An 18,717-nucleotide genomic window follows, 5' to 3' on the forward strand; every position below is an offset into this window, starting at 1 on the left:
GCCAGGGGCCCCCCCCCGGCCCCCCCGGGTGTCCCAGCCCCCGCCCCTTTCCGCGGGCCAAGGCGCCCGGGGCCCCCCGGCCCCGGCCGGGGCCCCCCCCCCCGGGCCGGGGGGGGGAGCCAAAGGGGGCCGGGGGCCAAAGCCGGGGGCCCGGGGGGCCCAGGAGGGGGGCCCGCCCCGGGCCAGGGGAAGGGGGCCCCCCGGGGGGCGGGGCCGAGGCCGGGAAGGGGCAACGGGCCCCCATTGGCCCCAGGAGTGCCCAGGGCCCGCCAGGGGACCCCAGGTGGGGCCGGGGGCCTGCCCGGCCGGGGAAGCAACCTACCCCACCCTCCCACCAAGCCCAAGATTTCCCCCGGCCCCCCCCCGCCCCAGGCGACCAGCCTGGCTCGCCCCCTGCCCCTCCCTCCCGGGAAACGAAGCCTGGGCCCCCCCCCCCCCCCCCGCCCCCCACCCCCCTTTCCCGGCCCCCGGACCCCCCCCCCTTGGAAGCCATCCGGGGGGGGCCCCCCGGCCCCCCCCCCCCCCTGGGACACCCGGGGTACCCCCCAAGGGTCACGGGCCCGTGCCCCCTTTCCCCCCCCCGGTGGGATGGCCGGGGGCAGGAGGGGGGGCCCGGCCCCCGGCCGCCCCTCCCCCCCCCCCCCCCCCCCTGAGTGGGCCCCGGCGGGGGGGTTTGGCGGCCGGCCCCGGGCCCCGCCCCCCCCCCCCCCCCCCCCGCCCTGGGGGCTCCCCGCGCCCTCCCGGGCGGGGCCTGGCCCCGGGCCCCCCGCCCCCGGGGGGGCCCCCCGCCCCCGGGGCAGGTGGGGCCCCCCCGAGGGGGGGCAGGCGGGGCCGGGGCGGGCGGCGGGCGCCCCGCCCCCCCGCCGAGGGAGGGGCGGCCCGGGCCGGGGCCCGGCGCCCGGGGCCGCAGGCCCGGGCCAGGGGGGAAGGGCCCCCTGGCCGCCCGGCCGGGGCCGGGGGCCGGGCGGGGCCCCCCCCGGGCACCGGCCGCCGGGCCCCCCTTTTCCCCCCCCGGCCGGGGCCCCCCCCCTTCCGCAGGGGCCCCTGCCGCCCCTCCGGGCCCGCCGGGACCCCCCCCCCGGAGGGCCCCCCCCCCCCCCGGCCCCGGCCCCCCCCGGGGGGGGGGGCCCGGCCCCCCCCGGGGCCCCGGCCCCGCCCCCCCGGGGGCCCCGGCCCCCGGGCGGGGGGGAGGGGGGGGCCCGTCCCCCGGGCCCCCCTGCCCCCCCGCAGGGGAACCCCCCGGCCCCGGGGAGGGGGGGGCTCCCCGGCCCCCCCCCCAACCTGGCTCCCCCCCCCGGGAGGGGGCGCCTCCGCCTCCCCCCGGGGCCTCCCCGGGCCCGCCCTAGCCCCCCCCCCGGGTCGGCCCCCCGCCCCCCCCCCCTTTCCCCAACCCCGGGGCCCCCCCCCCCCCCGGCCCCCCCGGCCCCCCCGCCCCCCCGGGCCCCCGGGGCGCCCCAAACCCCCCCCCTGCCAGGGGGGCCCCGCCAAGCCCGGCCTCCCTGGGGCCACGGTCTGGGGGCCCGCCCCTGGGTCCCCAGGGGGGGCTTTTCCCCACCAGCCTGGGGCCCGGGCATGGGGCAAAGGGGGGGGGCCCCGGGGCTCCCCACCCCGGGCCCCCCCCCGGGCCAGCCCGGGCCCGGGGTCCAAAGGGGGGAAAGCGGGAAACCGGGATGGGGGGCCCCTGGCCCGGTCCCTTCTGTTCCCTCATTTCCTCTTGGAATGGGGGTTATCCAGACTAAACGGTCCTGTTGGTGTGCTTCAAAACCCCGCCACCGCCCAGGGATCCCACCCAGCTCTCCCCTTCCTTCCGGGCTCCCCGGGACATTACCCTGGTTTTCCCCCTCTCCCGCCGAGGGTGAAGGATCCCGCCCCCAGCCCGGGGCCCCCCCCGAGGGCAATTATAACCGGGAGGGCTGGGGCAGCAGGGGCAGGGCAGGTGAAGGGCTGCCCGCCCGGGGCCTGGGTGCCCGGGCGACGCTCGTTAGCTTGGGACAACCCGGGGTCGGGTGGTTTGGGCGAGGGGCCCCAGCAACGTTCCTTCCCCGTTTGTCCTTCTCCCCACTGAGTCCCTCCGGGGCAGGCCCAGGGACGCCTCCCACTCCCCGCAGAGGGCCTGGAAGATGTTCTTAGGCCGCCCCTCACCAAACCCATCCCTCGGCCCTCCCGGGGAGCGCCCAGCCCCCCCGAACCCTTCAGCCTCGACTGGGTGTATCCTCCTGGGGCCCCTTTACCCCCCGGCTCCCCCAGGAGTTCTCCTCAGGACGTCCCAGGATCCCCATCCCCCTCCTCAGTGCCCCCTCGCTCTGTTCACCCTTGACTTCTGACCCCTGTCCCTCCCAGAGAAGCTTCACAGTTCCATTCTGGAGGGCTTTATTAAGCCTTTGCCCCTTCACCTGTCCTCCAGGAGCCTTCAGTTGGGGGGAGGGAGGGCCAGGGGTGTGAAGTTCTATAAGAATATTCAGGGAAGGAGAAGTTCAAAGAAAACGGTCCAAGGCTGGAAAAGGGGGCTGTTCCAGGCAGAGATGGGGAAGGCCCTCAAACAGCCAGAGGTCAAAGGTGACAGGGCAAGCACATGGTGTCAAAGGTGCCCAGAGAGGCCAAAGTGCTGGAGAGACCCACTGAAGGCTCCTGCCCGGAGCCGGGCAAAGGGGCGCCTTAAGCTGCCTTTGGCAGCAGCCTCCACAAGAGATCTGAGAGGGGAAAGGGGAAGCCATGAGAAAGTGGGGGCTCTGGGGGTCCCCCCGGCACCGAGGAGGCCCAGAAGCAGGCCGATGGTGCGGAGGGGGAGTGGAGGGAGTGGGCAGGCTGGTTGGTGCAGGACCGGGGGCTGCCAGGGTTCCAGATTTCTGAGGGTCTCTTTTCCTTGACCTTCCTCCTCACCCCCAGTTACGGGTACAGGGGCCGAGACTCGCGCTCCAACCTGTTTGTGCTTCGATCAGGGGAAGTCGTTTACTTCATCGCCTGCGTGGTGGTGCTGTATCGCCCGGGAGGGGGCCCGGGGGGCTCCGGGGGTGGCGGCCAGAGGCACTACTTGGGCCACACAGACTGCGTCCGCTGGTGAGGACCGCGTGGGGGAGCTGGGCAAGAGGCTGGGGAGGAGGAGGAGCAGTTCGAGAGCTGGCTCCATCAGCAAGGGATGGCCGAAGCCGTGTCCAGGAAGGTGGTGGGCCTCCTGGGTTTGGAGGCAGAGGGCTCATCGCCCATCACTCTGGGCTGACCGGGGGCTCGTCTCCCGTCACTCTGGGCTGATCAGGGGCTCGTCGCCCGTCACTCTGGGCTGACCGGGGGCTTGTCGCCCGTCACTCTGGGCTGACCGAGCCGATCCTCTCGGGGTTCTTGTTGGACCGCATGCTGGGCCGGCTGCTCCAAATGCTGGGGTGGGGTGCTCCAAATGCTGCCATGTCCCCTTCTCCACCTTTCAGTCTTGCCGTCCATCCCGACGGGGTCCGTGTAGCTTCTGGGCAGACGGCCGGGGTCGACAAGGATGGGAAGGTACCGTCATCATCATGGGGGGGGGAGGGCTGCCCACCAACCCCCGTTTTGTGACTCTCCTTGGCTTGGGCCTTCTCTTTCCCCTCAGCCACTTCAGCCAGTAGTTCACATCTGGGATTCAGAGAAGCTCCATAAGCTCCAGGAGATCGGACTCGGGGTATTTGAGAGAGGAGTGGGGGCCCTCGCCTTCTCGGTCTCGGTGAGCCGGCCCCTCCCTGCCTTTGAAACAGTCACGGTCCTCGTGGGGACTTTGTGGCCTCCGCTCCTAGAGAAAGCTAGGCAGTCCCTAGCCCTTTGTGCCTTAGCCCAGTGCCTGCCCCCTTCTTCCCAGCCCCTGTGATGGGGCATGTCTTACCCCTTCCTGGGCTGTCCATGACCCTGACCCCTCTGAGACCCAGGCCCCCTCTGAGTCCCGGCGTGCCCTCCTCCCCAGGATCAGGGCAGCTTCCTGTGTGTGGTGGACGACTCCAATGAACACATGTTGTCCGTGTGGGACTGGAACCGAGGTGCCAAGCTGGTGGAGATCAAGGTGAGGGTCCTGGGGGAGGGGACAGGAAGGAAGCTCCCAGGGCTTCGGGTTGGTCAAGGTCACGGCAAAGTCCTCCAGTGGTCTGGGCACAGAAGCCGGGGCCGGAAGGGTTCGGGGCTGATGGAATTTCGGGGCGCCCTCCCCCTTTCGGGGAGAATTGGCAGTGGGAAATGCAGCCGGGCTCCCACCCCGCCACTGCCTCTTCCTCCTACTGCTCTGACTGAGCAAGGCCCTTCTTTCTGGACCTCAGTTTCTCCTGAAAAACATGGTCCCTTTCCTTTAGGGCTTTCCAAAGGCCTTTAAGGCTTCCTTAAATGGTCTCCAAGGTCCCTTTCAGCTCTGTGTCCCTGTGGCTCCAGGACTCCTGAATATAGGTTCCTTCAGAAGGGGCAGGGCTGGGGAGGGGCTGCTCTGGCTCAGAGCATTGGGGGCTAGCCCGTCGTCTAGCCGCCGGGTCTCCTTCCCTCCAGAGCACCAACGACTCCGTCCTGGCCGTCGGCTTCAATCCCCGAGACAGCAGTTGTATCGTCACCAGCGGGAAGTCCCACGTCCACTTCTGGAACTGGTCTCCTGGAGGAGGAGCTCAGGGCAATGGGGGTCTCACACGGAAACAGGGTGTCTTTGGGGTGAGGTCTGAAGGGGCTCGATGGGGGGAATGTCGGGGTACGGATGAAAAGTGGGGATTGGCCCCCCAGCCTTCCCCTCATACAGATCCTAGATTTGGTCCCTGACCTCTGACGCCCAGCTTTTTTGCGACCTCCTCGCTTCTGACTTGCAAAAGTGCCAACTTATCCCTTGACTGCTCTGATGATCTCATGGCTCGCCTTTAACCTTTGCCCTCTGCCCCCTCCCAGAAATACAAGAAGCCCAAATTTGTCCCCTGCTTTGTCTTCCTTCCGGATGGAGACATCCTCACTGGGGACTCAGAAGGGACCATCCTCACCTGGGGGCGGAGCCCGCCTGACTCCAGGACCCCAGGCAGGGGTGGGGCTAAAGGTACATGATTTCCCCCAACCCCCCAAGGCTGATCAGGATCGACTACCCCGTGAAATTAGAGCCCAGGCAGAGGGTAGGGCAGGGAACTGAGAGGAAGAAGCACCTTCTTAGAAGGAAGTGCCCACAGCCCTGGAGGTGGCCGGAACCGGTCTTAGTAAAGTGGCTTTCCCGTCTGGACCTCAAGTTCCTCATCCGTGGAATGAGGGGCTGGACTAGATCAGGGATTCTTACCCTGCGTGGTTCTAGCAGGTCCATAAACCAGGCGGGGAAAGTGTCATCTTGCAACGTCCACTAAATGCTAAGAGAAATTTAGCGTTTCCTTCGAGTATTAATGCAGGCAACAACCCACTGTGATACCAGGTCTCACTGGGTGCAAACAAGGTGAAGATCCTTGGATCTGACGGTTTGCTAAGGCCCTTCCAGTCTGACATTCTGGGTTCTAAGGCCCTTCCAGCTCCGACATCCTGGGTTCTAAGGCCCCTTCCAGCTCCGACATCCTGGGTTCTAAGGCCCTTCCAGCTCCGACATCCTGGGTTCTAAGGCCCTTCCATCTGACTTAGGTTCTAAGGCCCTTCCAGTCTGACATTTGGGTTCTAAGGCCCTTCCAGCTCCAACATTCTAAGTTCTAAGGCCCCTTTCAGCTCCAACATCCTGGGTTCTAAGGCCTCTCCAAGCACTGAGCTGCCATATTGTAAGATCCTTGCCAGTGCTGATGTTCTAGGCTTTAGAGGATTCCTCATCCCTGACTCGGCCATCAGCCCCTTTCCCCCTGGCCCCCTTGCAGGGTCCCACCCTCGGTCCCACCCACACTGACCCTGCTTCCCCCACACAGAGACCTTCGGGATCATAGCCCAGACCCGAGCCCACGAGGGCTCCATCTTCGCTTTGTGTCTGCTGAGGGACGGGACGGTGCTGAGTGGGGGTGGGCGGGATCGCCGGCTGGTTCAGTGGGGGCCAGGGCTCACGGCCCTCCAGGAGGCCGAGGTGAGTGAGGCTGGGGATGGGAGGGGCCGAAGGGAAGGAGGGAACCTGGAGAGGTGGGGCCGGGGGCCTGTATCCGGCTGACACGTGGCTGGCCCCCTCCAGATCCCAGAACAGTTTGGAGCCGTCCGCGCCATCGCCGAAGGGCTCGGCTCGGAGCTGCTGGTGGGCACCACGAAGAACGCGCTGCTCAGGGGAGACCTGACTCAGGGCTTTTCCCCCGTGATCCAGGTTAGGTTTGGGCCGGAGGGGGGGCAGGGCGGCCGGGAGAGCCGGCAGCAGCATCCAGCCCCGTGTCCCATAGGGTCACACCGACGAGCTCTGGGGTCTCTGCACTCACCCCTCCCTGAACCGCTTCCTCACCTGTGGCCATGACCGGCAGCTCTGTCTGTGGGATGGGGAATCCCACGCCTTGGCCTGGAGCCTTGATCTCAAGGTACTCTCGCCACGAACCTCAGCTCGGTCTCCGAGACCCCTCCTCTCCCCTCCCCCATCTCTGGGGGCCCAGCCCGGCGGACCCCTCCTTCCCTTCCAGAGGCCCCCAGGGGAGCGGGTCGGGAGCCCGTCCCAGGTGGGATGAGCTGTGGGTTCCCCGCGTGAGAAAAGTATCTCCTTGAATCCCAACCCCAGCCTTCCATGTCTGACCCCCCAGGAGACGGGTCTCTGTGCTGATTTCCACCCCAGTGGGAAGGTCGTGGCTGTGGGACTAAACACTGGGAGGTGAGAGCGGGGGGGCCCAGGATCCAGGCCCGGGAGGGGGAGGAGAGAGGGAAGGCCCAACTGGGGTTGGTGACCGGCCTCGCCCCCTCCCCTGACCCCAGGTGGCTGGTCCTGGACACAGAGACTCGAGAGATCGTATCCGATGTCACGGACGGTAATGAGCAGCTCTCAGTTGTCAGGTATAGTCCAGGTGAGAGCCTCTCCCCCCCTGCCCCACCCAGAGGCCTCTCTCTCTCTCTGACCTACCTCCCCATCCCCCCTCCCTCTGACGTTACCTTTCAGCTATTCGGCCCCTGGTCTCCTGTCCCCAAAGGTGAGCCCGGGAGCGGGGGCGCTTTTGCTCTGGCTGCTCCCTCTCCCCCGCTCTCAGCCCGGCCCGGCCCACAGTAAGCTCGTAGGAAACAAGTGTCCCTTGACTGACTGCCTGCTTCCTTCAGATGGGATGTACCTGGCCATCGGCTCCCACGACAACATGATCTATATCTACAGCGTCTCCAGCGACGGGGCCAAGTGCAACCGCTTTGGCCGATGTGTGGTGAGGGGGCCGAGCTGGGGAGGAGGCTCAGCCGGGGAGGGGGCCGAGCCTGGAGGGGGCCCAGTGGGGGAGGGCGTGGGGGCTTACGGATTTTGGGGGAATGGCCCAGGGCTGGCTGGGGAGCTGAGGACTCCCGTTTTGACCCGCCCCCCGCTCTTTCCCCCAGGGGCACTCCAGCTTCATCACCCATCTCGACTGGTCCAAGGACGGGAGCTTCATCATGTCCAATTCTGGGGACTACGAGATCCTCTACTGTGAGGAGGGGTTCACAGGGGTGGGTCACAGAAAAGAAAGAGCTGCCGGGACGCCCTGTGCTCCCGGACCATGGCTCAGAGCTAGGGTGGGGGAGGGGACTTAGGGGCAGGGGAGCCAGCTCTGGGGGACCCTCAGCAAGTCACCTCCGCTCCACCCTCTGCCCCGGCTCTGACGTCCCAAGGGCGAAGCTCCTCCGGGCGCCGGCATCCTGGCTTTTAGGGTCCCTCCCACTGCTGAGATTCTAGGCCCCAAGGCCCCTTCCTGCTGTGCCATTTGGCATTTTTATTTTCTAAAGCTCTTTCTGGCTTCAAATCCTACAATCTCACAACCTCAATCCATGGAAAACGTGCTAGACAAACACCCTGATGGAAAAAGGGGCACCGGGCAAGGGGCGACTCAAAAAATACAGACCGGCCAGGGACTGGGGGGGCCCAAGTCCTCCGGCTTCTTTTCTTTCTGCCGAACCCCCATGGAAAGGGATCGACCTAAGTTGGACTTGCTTCCTTCCCTTCCTCCCAGGGGACGTGGCAGGGGGCTGCAAGCTGCTGAGAAATCGCTATGAGAGCCGGGACAGGGAGTGGGCCACCTATACCTGTGTCCTGGGGTTCCACGTGTATGGTGAGCCCCAGGCCCGGGAAGAGAGCTGGGGGGAGGGCTGCCCGTGGGGGAGGGGGAGGGGAGGGCTGCCCCGGGGGGGGGGGGGGGGGGGGGCACGGCCAGAGGCAGGGGCCCAGAGTGCCCGAGGTGTGGGTCTGGGAATGCCCGGGACGATGGGAATGCTGGGCCCGTGGGTGGCCCGGAATGTGGAGGAAACGGGAATGAGGAGGGCTCGCCTGGGTAGGCGTGTGGCCGGACGGCTCGGACGGGACGGACATCAACTCCCTGTGCCGCTCCCACAACGAGCGGGTGGTGGCCGTGGCCGATGACTTCTGCAAGGTGCACCTGTTTCTGTACCCCTGCGCCCGGGCCAAGGTGAGGGGCCCGCGGGCGGGGGGAGGGGAGGGGGCGGGCCCGCGGGCGGGGGGAGGGGAGGGGGCGGGCCCGAGGCAGTCGGAGCAAAGAACGTTTGTTCCTCCCAGCGAGCGGTTTAGAGGCGGGCAGAGGGAGGTTGGGCCCCGCCCCTCCCTGACTCAGTTGCCTTGCGGGTTAAATGCCGGTTTCCACGCTCCCGGCCTGGGTCTCCGGGCAGTTGCCCCCCAGGGGTTCCCATTCTGAGGGGGCTTCCCTGCCCCTCCCGCAGGCTCCCAGCCGAAAGTACGGAGGCCACGGCAGCCACGTCACCAGTGTCCGCTTCACGCACGACGACTCTCACCTCATCTCGCTGGGAGGGAAGGACGCGAGCATTTTCCAGTGGCGCATGCTGGGGGGCGGGGGCACGCCCTCCCGCACCCCTTCGCTGTCCCCCGCCTCCTCGCTGGATGTCTGACCCCCCCACCCCCACCCCCGGCCCGGGACTGGATGGGGGAGGGGGTGTAGGGGACGCTTCTGGCCCCACCTCCGTCGCCCCCTCCCCCTCCCAGGACCAGGAGCCTTCTCCTCCAACTTCGTTACATTCCGTGCCTTCTCCGGGCCGGGCAGGGGCGTTGGGACCCCCCCAACACTGTACAGAACCGCAGGCTGAGCCGAGCAGCCCCGCCCCCCTCCCGGACCCCGCCGCAGAGCGGGGGCAATAAAACCCATGCAAAGTCTCTCGGAGCCGGCTCCGTCCTTCCGCCAGTGGGGGAGGGGCAGGGCACGGCGCGGCCCCGGGGGGGGGAACCTTCTCCCGGGGATTTCGGGCCCTCCCGAGGCCGGGGGGGGAGCGGGTGGAAGGTGCCGGGCCCAGGCTGGACCTGGGGGAAGAGGAGAGCCGGCCCATGCAAATGAAAAGCAAAGGGCATGCAAATAGCGGCCCGAGGTGCTTCCCGGGGCCACGTGCGCTGCCGAGAGCACCGGCGAGGAAGGGGTTAAGGCCCGGGCCCCGCCTCTCCCCTGCCTCCTGGCCCCGCCCCCTCGGCCGGGGAGGCGGAAATGCCCGAGCGCCAGAGGCCCCAGGCCGGAAAAAGCCGAAGCGCCTCCGGAAGTGGCCGAAGCGCGGGCGCCCGTCCTTCGGGCGCAGCCGGAAGGGTTCCGGAAGGGCTCGGCGCTGAGGCAGGGCTGTCGGGAGAACTGAACTGGCGGGACCTGGACGGGCCAGGTGGGGAAGAGCCGGGCTGGCGTGGCCTCGGCGCGTCCTGGTGGGAGGCGGCGGCGGCGGCGGCGGCGGAGGCGGCGGCGCGGGATGAGCCGGGGCTGAGGAGGCGGCGGGGCCGGGGCCGGGGCCGGGGCGCCGAACAGGGCCGAGCAGCGCCGGGGCCTCCCTGCGGCCGAGCCGGGTGCCCACGGGCCCCGTCGAGCGGCCATGGCGGCCAACATGTACCGGGTGGGGGTACCGGCGCCGCGGTCCCGCCGGAACGGAACGGGCTCGACCGGGCCAGGGGAATGGGAGATGGGGGGACTCGGGACCGGGGGTTTGGACGAGGGACGTGCGCGTATGGGGAGCCTTGTCGGGGGTCCCGGTAGGAGAGGGCGCATGCGCGCCCCCCACCCCCCGTTGGGTCTCAGGGGTCCCAAGCGGGAACGGGGCAGGGCGGTGAGACCTCGAGGGATGAACTTGACCGCTAGAGCCGCCGCCGGGGGCCCGGGGTGAAGGCCCCCTTCCCTCCACGCGCTCGGGACTCGGGATGTCGGGCAGCGACTGAGTAACTCTCGGCGCTCGCACGCTTTGCCCGGACGGGTGTAGCCCCTTCAGGGCTGGACAAGGTCCCAACGGCTCCCCCTCCGCGGTGCCGGGGATGCCCCCGGGCCCCGCTCGCCCCAGATCCCCTTTGGAGGTAGCGCCCCAGGCGGAGCTCGTGCTGATCTTCCGGGGCGATAGTGCTGCCCGCGGGGAGCGGGGCCCGGCGGAGTTTCTTTGGGGTGGGGGTGGGGAGCAGAGCCGAGAGTTTACCCGCGAAGGGAACTCGGGGCCCCTTTCCTGCGGCGCAGCCCAAGAACTTTCTCCTGGCCCAGGTCTCTTTCTGTTTGCGTCGGGCTCGCTTTGAAGTCCGTATTTCCGGCTCCAATTCGTGCCCCCTCCCTATCCACCTCCTTTCCCGCCGGGGCTCGGGCCGCCCAGCCCCTGCCCCCAAAGCGCCAACCCAGGCGCGGCCTCCGTGGGAAGGGAAAGCAGGGATGGGGGGTTGTCCTCCGGGAAGATGGAGAGTGGGGCTGGCCTGGGCTCCTCCGCGCTTGAGAGGCAGCTTCAGGTGCCCCTGGACCCCCACCGGTGCCCCCTCATTTCTGGTTAGTGCTCCCTTGTTTTTGCAAAGATCCTTCTGGCCTTTGGGCCGAGAGTAGGCATTAGCTGCTTTTCTCTTTGTATCTTCAGTCCTCGGGACACAGGGAGTGCTGATTGGTTGATTGAATCACAGGGAGGGATGCAAGGGCACACTCTTGGCTGCTGCTTTTTCTTGGGGCTAGAGTTCAGTTCCAAGTTTTTCCTTCATCATTCCGGCTTCTTCCCCTCCTTTTCAAGGGATTTTTAACCCCCCCTCCCCCCTTTCCTTTTTTCATCTTGCATCCCCTCTCCCTCCTTCAATTCCCTTGAGCTTAAGGAGCTTCCTCCGACTCAGGGCTTTGGCTCTTCCCACTGCAGATTACGTCTATTTTGAGAACTCTTCGAGCAATCCTTACCTGGTGAGAAGGATTGAGGAGCTCAATAAGGTAAGAGAGAATAAGTGGGATAAGTGGGGGGGGGGGGGGTTAAGGATGTCAGTGGGCCTAGGAGACCTCGAGCTGAACATTAGTCTAGGAACACGCGGGCTTCTTTGTGTGCTTGGCATGGCCTCGAAGGACAGAAATCAGGGAAAGGTGGATTTCAGCCCAATGTGAGAACCAGCTTTCTAATAAGCAGCTCGGGTTCCTAGAGCTGTCCAGGAGTAACAAGGGCCGACTCAGGAAATAACCACTTCTCCCTACTGGAGCCTCCAGCTGATCCCTTTTAGACACTATTGGCTTCTGGTGGCTGGAAGGGAGGACCTTGGGCTTCTTCCCCTCATGTTGCTCTCTCAGGCATCCTGTAGTGTCCTTGCTGGGTTTATTTTGACCCTGGCCTAGTGTTGAAGTCCTTGGGTGAGAGGGGACTTGGGAGACCCCTCCTCGTGCTCTTGGATTCCTAATTTCTTGAGGTTATTCTAATGAGCACCTAGAAAATATGTTCCCTGTTGCTGGCCCTTCTTCCTTAGACGGTTCTGCTTCCCTCTAATACATTTCCACCACTTTGCCTTTTCTTTCTAGACTGCAAATGGGAATGTGGAGGCGAAGGTCGTCTGCCTTTTCCGAAGACGGGATATCTCTAGCAGCCTCAATAGCTTGGCTGACAGCAATGCCAGTAAGTCTCTTCTCCCCCTCCCTTCATGTTCTTGGGCCTTGGCCAGTCTCTGGGTGTTTCCTTTGGTTTTGTGACCAAGGTGGGGAGGGGGAGATGTATTTTGGGAGGGGTTGGGTTTTTGTCTTCCTGTGTCAGAAAAGTAGCTCAGAGGAGGAATGTGATAAGAGCCAAGATGAGGTGGGGAAGACAATAGATGGGAGCTATGAGAGGTTGTGGGTGGAGTGCAAACAATGAACCTAGTCATGAAGAAATAGGGACTTGAGGATGAATTTTGGATGGAGTAGGAGTTATGGACAGAATGTTTTGGGGAAGTGAAGAGGAAAGGAAGGATTAAAACCCACAATGTGTCCTGCTTGGGAAGAAGGGGAGGTGGTTTGTTTAAATACTGAAGCATTTGGCTGTTCAAGTCTTAAGAGTAGTTTTGGCAAGAGGAAGAACGTTGGAATTTCCTTTCTCTTTCCCTTTTTCATCTTCTGTTTGTTCTCCCTCTGTCGTTTTCTCCATCCCTTGCATCCCTTTTTTCCTCCCTCCGCTTTCCAGTAACTATTCATCTCTAGCATTCTTTCCCCTTTTCCTTTTTGATCTCTTTGCCCTCCCTCCATTGATGTTTCTATTTTCAACCTCTTAGACTAAGGTTCCAGCACTAAAGGGTTAATGGGGAACAAGGCTCTCCAAGTTTCATAGCCCCTTGGGGTTTGCTGCCCCATCTGGCAGGGGCTGACCTTGGCTTTGTCCAATCAGAAGGGGTTTGGGGGGTGTGGTCCCCCTGCCTTAGCCATGGTTTCCGGAGCAGGGAGGCAAGGGGAGGAGTCGGCTGCGAGCTCCTCCCGCACCCCCCTTTTCCCTGGTAGTTGGAACAATGGCCAATGGGCCTGGGCTTGTTGCTATCCTACCCCTTTCTCCTTTGCTTGGCGCCCATCCTTGTTAACCCTTTACAACTGGGCTTCTTGGCCAGCCTAAGGCCTTGGGTGGGGGAGGGATAGTGAGATGTTGGGGTGGAAGCTTTTCCCTGAAAGGCAATGGCTGCGAGCCAGACAAAGAGCAAGCGAGTCTTGTGGCCATGCTGGTGTGGGCATCGAGAGTCTGCCTGGAATCTGGACCAGGGCAGCTCGGTATCACTTCTCTGGCTTTTTATTCCTGTTGGCAACTGAGGTGGAACAGAGCTTGCTTCTGTCTTAGCATCAGTTCTAGGCTTTGGGAGGAGCTTCTGAAGTTACCTTAGGGAGGAGATCCGGGAGACTTACAAAAGGGTTGTGGAAGCTCTTCCCGAACAGCTTGGAACCCGAGCATTGGGGCTGAAGCCGCCTTGGGGCAAGCGTGTAACAGAGGGAAAGTAGGAGGGAGGCAGGCAGGAACGGGAGACAGACATAAGGGAAGGGCCCCCCCTTGCCTTCCCCCTCCCCAGCTGCCCTTGATTCTCTTTCCTTTCCCAGGGGAATTTGAGGAGGAATCCAAGCAGCCCGGAGTCTCGGAGCAGCAGAGGCACCAGCTGAAGCACCGAGAGCTTTTCCTTTCTAGACAGTTTGAATCGTTGCCAGCCACCCACATACGGTAGGGGACAGGGCATGGGGATTTCTTGAGGTTTCTTTCCCGTTCCTACTCCTTCACTTTAGGTGGGAAAAGGCGAGGGCAGGGAGCCTCATGGAGGATAAAATGCAGGGATTGTGGACCTCTTTCCCTTCTTGCAGTGGGAAATGCAGTGTGACGCTACTGAACGAAACGGACATCCTGAGCCAGTACCTGGAGAAGGAGGTGACCAAGAGGGCTGTGTGGGCAGAAGGGAGGGGTCTGGGGAGAACTAGTGCGGGATGGCCAGGTGTGGAGGGGACGACAGGTGGCCACTGGGATGGGGCTTCCTGGGTGACATCAAAGCCCCTGCCGCCCTGTACAAGTTTTAATAGGGAAGAGAGCACACACGTGGATGATTAGGTTCAGAGCCAATTTATATTTGCAGTGATTGGAGGCTCTGGAGATACTTGATTTAGGAACTGTTACTTGGGCTGAGTCTTAAGGAAATCTGGGATTCTGAGAAATGAGAGAGTGCCCGGCTGGGGCAGTGCCAGTGCCGAGGGTGCAGAGATCCTGAGATACATGTGAAGGAACAGAGAGGCAGCAGATTGGGCCAGGCTAGGCAATGCAGGATGGGGAAGGGAGAGAGTAAGGTTGGAAAGGCAGGTTTAGGGGCTCAAGCGCCAGACAGTTCCCTAAAGTTGTTGGGAAACCAGTTAAATTTGGGCAACATGGAAGAGTTGGGGATGTTTTTCCTTAAGGAAATAAGCTTGATGGCTCTGTGGAGGCTGGGTTGGAGAGGCAGAGAGGTTAACGAGGAGGCTAGTGCAGTGGTTGAGGGAAGGGTGCTGACGGCCTGAGCCAGCCTGTGGCTGGGAGAAGAGGGGGGGGCGAGGAGATGCTGAGATGTGGCAATGGCTATGAGGAGTGAGGGGGCGGCAGTTGGGGAGCTCGAAGACTCCAGGAGTGGCTGATTGGGAATGAGACCACAGTCAGCGGTGGGGGGATCAGCTGGGCAGGGGAGGGGAAGGCTCACTTTAGCCACTTCCTACCATCCTCTGCTCCAGGACTGCTTCTTCTATTCCTTGGTGTTTGACCCCGTGCAAAAAACGCTTCTGGCCGACCAGGGCGAGATCCGGGTGGGCTGCAAGTACCAAGCGGAGATCCCTGAGCGGCTGGCCGAAGGTGAGACCTGGCGGTTGAGGCCGGAGAGAGCAGAGAGGGCCAGTCCGTGGGGAGGGGGAGGAAAAGCCAGAGAGCTTGGAATGGCTGAATGTGGGCAAGGGGGCACTGCCCAACAAGGATGGGGAGGCCAGCGTGCCCCCTCCCTCTTTCTCTTGTGTTGACAGCTTTCTTCTTGTTTCCAGGCGAGTCTGATAATCGAAATCAGCAGAAGATGGAAATGAAAGTCTGGGATCCGGACAACCCCTTGACCGACCGGCAGATTGACCAGTTCCTCGTCGTGGCCCGGTGAGGGCTGGGTGGGTGACTGGGCGAGGTGGGGGGAGGCGGGCCCCGGAGGCCCAGCCCTTTCTCAGTCCCGGTTGGCGTCCTGGAGGCTGGGCTGTTTCCCTCCTTCTCTTCCCCTTTCCTTGGAGCCTCCTCCTGTCCCAGTGACCCGCTGTTCCACCCCTAGTGCCGTGGGCACCTTCGCCAGGGCCCTGGACTGCAGCAGCTCCATCCGGCAGCCAAGTCTGCACATGAGTGCAGCAGCTGCCTCCCGAGACATCACCCTGGTGAGTGGCTGCTGGCTGGGCTGGCGTGGGCAGGGAGAGGCCGGGGCCCGGGCTGCGCCCCAGAGGCCTGACGCGATGTTGCCCCCATTGCAGTTCCACGCCATGGACACTCTCCAGCGCAATGGCTACGACCTGGCCAAAGCTATGTCCACGCTGGTGCCCCAGGGCGGCCCCGTGCTGTGTCGGGACGAGATGGAGGAGTGGTCAGCCTCAGAGGCCATGCTCTTCGAGGAGGCGCTGGAGAAATACGGCAAGGATTTCAATGATATCCGTCAGGACTTTGTGAGTAGTGAGGCTGAGACGGGCTAGGTTAGGCCACAGCCGCCGCCGCCGCAGCAGCGAGGGGCTCGGGGTTCTCGGGCGAGGGCGCCAGCTCACTCTGCATCACCTCCCCAGCTCCCCTGGAAGTCTCTCGCCAGTATCGTCCAGTTCTATTACATGTGGAAAACCACCGACCGCTACATCCAGCAGGTGAAGAACTGGGCTGGGGAGCCTGGGAGGGGAGCCCTGAGCCACTGGCGGGGGCAGGGGACCTCAAGCCCAGGACCATCCCCACATTGGTGTCTCCCTTCTCACGCCCACAGAAAAGGTTAAAAGCAGCCGAAGCTGACAGTAAACTGAAACAGGTCTACATCCCTACCTAGTAAGTGGCAGCGAGTGGGCACCAGGGGAACGGGCACCTTTCTTTCCTTGTCTGTGATCTGGAGCGGACCGGAACCGCCTTGGGCTGGGAGGGGTGAAAAGCTGCCCACTCCCAGTGGCGGGAAGCCGTCTATGCCTCCATTCTCCCATTCTCTATGCCCCCAGCACTAAGCCGAACCCAAACCAGATCATCTCCGTGGGGTCCAAGCCTGGCATGAACGGTGCCGGATTCCAGAAGGGGCTGACCTGCGAGAGCTGCCACAGTGAGTGTGGGGGCCGGCGGGGGCTGGGCTGCCTCTGAGCCATGGGGAGCTGGGCTCGTCCCTTCCGAGCACCCCCTCCCCCCCAGCTGACCCATTTGTGTTCTCCAGCCACCCAGTCGGCCCAGTGGTATGCATGGGGCCCCCCCAACATGCAGTGCCGCCTCTGTGCCTCTTGCTGGATCTACTGGAAGAAGTATGGGGGGCTGAAGACGCCGACGCAGCTGGAGGGGGCGGCACGGGGTACTACCGTAAGGAGCCCGGGTTTGGGGCTTTGTGGAGTGGGCCAAGAAGACAAGAGCTCGAGCAAGCTGCCGGCCCGTGCTGACGCCCGGCAGCTTTGGGCCTATTCCCCTGGGTCGGCGGACGTGGCAGGTGGGGGTGGGCCTGGCCCAGAAGGCCGGGGCGGCAGAGCTCACCGTTGACGCTGTTTCCTCCTTCTGCCAGGAGCCGCACTCTCGGGGCCACTTGTCTCGCCCCGAGGCCCAGAGCCTTTCACCTTACACAACCAGCGCCAACCGGGCCAAGCTGCTGGCCAAGAACAGGCAGACGTTTCTGCTGCAGACGACCAAGCTGACCCGTCTCGCCCGGCGCATGTGCAGGGATCTGCTGCAGCCGAGGAGGGCTGCCCGCCGACCCTACGCCCCCATCAACGCCAACGCCATCAAGGCCGAATGTGAGCCTGGGGGCGGTGCCCTAAGGTGGCCGGGCCCTGCCGGGCTGAGGCGGGCGGTCACCCACACCGGGAAACTTTGTGTCGTAGGCTCCATCCGGCTCCCCAAGGCAGCCAAGACGCCTCTCAAGATTCACCCCCTGGTGCGACTGCCCCTGGCCACCATTGTCAAAGACCTCGGTATGTATGGGGCGGTGGGACAGTAAGGCAAGGCAGGGCAGGGACCGGTGAGGGCCCCGGGGCTTCAGGAAGGCCTCCCTCTCTCTCTCTCCTGCAGCGGCCCAGGCTCCTCTGAAACCAAAAACGCCACGAGGCACAAAGACACCGATCAATAGGAACCAAATGACCCAGAACCGGAGCTTGGGGGGCATCGTGGTGAAACGTGCCTATGAGAGTGTGAGTGGGGGGGACCCAGGCTCAGGCTGCCCTCAGATGGGGCAGGCGGGGGGGGGGGGGGGGTGGCTTTCTGGAATCTCTTCTTTCTCCTTAATCCACTGGGCCTCTGAGGACTTGGAAGCAGTAGCTGTCACACTCATGCAGGGGTCGGCATCTAGAGAGCAAAAGTTGGCAAAACACTCGACCAATACGAAATCATTTGATCCTTACAATAGCTCTGGAAGTTGCCCCCGCCCAGGGCCAAAAGGGAAACTGAGGCAGACAGTTCAAGAACTTGCCCAGGGTCACACAGCACGTGTCAAAAGGCTGGATTTGAGAACTAATGTCTCCTTGACTTCAGGCCCCATGTTCTTAGCCCTGTACCTCCTGGCTTCCAGCCCTTGTAAGGCAGTGCTCCCTGACCGACCCTTGGCTCGCTCAGGAGTTGGGAGGCCGAGGACTCAAGTGCCGGGTGTCGAGTCTGGCTGAGGCGCCCGGCTGAGCTCTGGAAAACTCCCCTTCCCCTTTTCTAGGTGGTTCCATTTTCAGCCAATGGGAGGCCCCTCACCTCAGGGATTCGATCAAGCACACAGCCAGCAGCCAAGCGGCAGAAGCTGAACCCCGCAGATGCCCCCAACCCGGTGGTGTTTGTGGCCACAAAAGATACCAGGTAGCGGGCAGTTGGGCGGCGTGGGGTGGCCCATGGGGAGGGGACGGCACCTGCAGTCTCTGAGCCCTCTGCCCTCCTCTTCCCCACCAGGGCATTACGGAAGGCCTTGACTCACCTGGAAATGCGGCGGGCCGCACGCAGGCCCAACTTGCCCTTGAAGGTGAAGCCGCCACTGCCTCCGGTCCGGGCCCCGATTCCTCCCCCTTTACCCCCACACCCTGCCAGCACCAATGAGCCTATTGTCCTGGAGGATTAAGCGTCCTTGGGGGAAGGGAGCAGATGGGAGGGTGGCCCCCGGCCCCCCTGACGTGCCAGGGCCGGGGGCATCCGCCTCCCCCGGGAGGGGATCGCAGTGCTCGCCCCAGCTTCAGACACCAAGTCTGCCTCTTCCTTGACCTTCTCCGGGTCCTGGGGAAATCCACGGTATAGCCAGTTTGGGGGGATGCAGAGGACTCGGTCCTGGGGCAGGTTTTTTGGGGGGAGGGTTTTTTAAAACTTTTTTAATTTTTCCTCTCCTTGTTGGGGAGTGTGGGAGGGGAGAGGAGGGTGCCAGCTGGTCCCTGCAGGGGCGGGGCGGGCACTGCCATGTCTCCAGTCTTGTTTCTCTTCCAATTCCGGGTTTGCGGCCCGCGGGTGGGCTTGGAGGTGGGCTCGGGCCCTCCCACGCCCCTGCCCTTCCCCCACGCCCCGCCTTTTGTACACCAACTCAGAAATAAAAGACCCTTTGTCCGTTTTTTAACCTTGGAATCTGTAATCCGTTCTTAGAGCGACAGAAATAAAAAGCTGTTTTTCTTCAGCCCCTCCCGCCTCTGCTGCTCTCTGAGGGGGGGCTGGAGGGGTAGTGGGGAATGAGGGGGGGGTGCACGGGGCTTCTCCCCACGACAGGTGTCCTGCTCACGGCCCTGGCACATCACGCGGCCCCGGACTGCCGATGGAGATCGCCGTCGCAGATGG

At 64.0% G+C, this 18,717-nt stretch overlaps 2 protein-coding genes across 2 annotated transcripts; both read left to right on the plus strand.

Annotated features, from left to right (window-relative positions):
- The first annotated feature begins 1,670 nt into the window (after nucleotides 1-1,670).
- EML3 (EMAP like 3) lies at nucleotides 1,671-9,197 on the plus strand. The gene is made up of 18 exons (XM_031943652.1): nucleotides 1,671-1,689; nucleotides 2,109-2,208; nucleotides 2,887-3,057; nucleotides 3,423-3,492; nucleotides 3,581-3,691; nucleotides 3,926-4,021; nucleotides 4,492-4,647; nucleotides 4,876-5,017; nucleotides 5,850-6,001; nucleotides 6,104-6,229; nucleotides 6,303-6,434; nucleotides 6,651-6,718; nucleotides 6,820-6,908; nucleotides 7,156-7,253; nucleotides 7,420-7,507; nucleotides 8,028-8,126; nucleotides 8,350-8,480; nucleotides 8,749-9,197. Exons 1-18 carry the CDS (start codon nucleotides 1,671-1,673, stop codon nucleotides 8,932-8,934), a joined length of 2,034 nt encoding a protein of 677 aa, XP_031799512.1. The 3' UTR covers nucleotides 8,935-9,197.
- A 1,463-nt stretch (nucleotides 9,198-10,660) lies between these two features.
- MTA2 (metastasis associated 1 family member 2) lies at nucleotides 10,661-18,562 on the plus strand. The gene is made up of 18 exons (XM_031943974.1): nucleotides 10,661-10,811; nucleotides 11,164-11,231; nucleotides 11,805-11,898; nucleotides 13,332-13,449; nucleotides 13,587-13,650; nucleotides 14,475-14,592; nucleotides 14,775-14,877; nucleotides 15,044-15,143; nucleotides 15,237-15,425; nucleotides 15,540-15,614; nucleotides 15,728-15,786; nucleotides 15,951-16,048; nucleotides 16,157-16,296; nucleotides 16,493-16,721; nucleotides 16,809-16,898; nucleotides 16,996-17,114; nucleotides 17,627-17,763; nucleotides 17,854-18,562. Exons 1-18 carry the CDS (start codon nucleotides 10,724-10,726, stop codon nucleotides 18,017-18,019), a joined length of 2,055 nt encoding a protein of 684 aa, XP_031799834.1. The 5' UTR covers nucleotides 10,661-10,723; the 3' UTR covers nucleotides 18,020-18,562.
- Nucleotides 18,563-18,717: the final 155 nt, after the last annotated feature.

Source organism: Sarcophilus harrisii, chromosome 6 (assembly GCF_902635505.1).
Source record: "Sarcophilus harrisii chromosome 6, mSarHar1.11, whole genome shotgun sequence".
Classification (NCBI taxonomy): Eukaryota; Metazoa; Chordata; class Mammalia; order Dasyuromorphia; family Dasyuridae; genus Sarcophilus; species Sarcophilus harrisii.

Excerpts from the sequence above, each read along its gene's own strand:
- MTA2 (XM_031943974.1), top strand. The coding sequence starts at position 10,724 with ATGGAGAGTGGGGCTGGCCTGGGCTCCTCCGCGCTTGAGAGGCAGCTT. Across the intron at positions 15,615-15,727 it reads CCGACCGCTACATCCAGCAG|AAAAGGTTAAAAGCAGCCGA; the intron begins GTGAAGAACTGG and ends TCACGCCCACAG. Across the intron at positions 16,297-16,492 it reads GGGCGGCACGGGGTACTACC|GAGCCGCACTCTCGGGGCCA; the intron begins GTAAGGAGCCCG and ends TCCTTCTGCCAG.
- EML3 (XM_031943652.1), top strand. Across the intron at positions 6,435-6,650 it reads CCTGGAGCCTTGATCTCAAG|GAGACGGGTCTCTGTGCTGA; the intron begins GTACTCTCGCCA and ends CTGACCCCCCAG. Across the intron at positions 8,127-8,349 it reads CCTGGGGTTCCACGTGTATG|GCGTGTGGCCGGACGGCTCG; the intron begins GTGAGCCCCAGG and ends TCGCCTGGGTAG.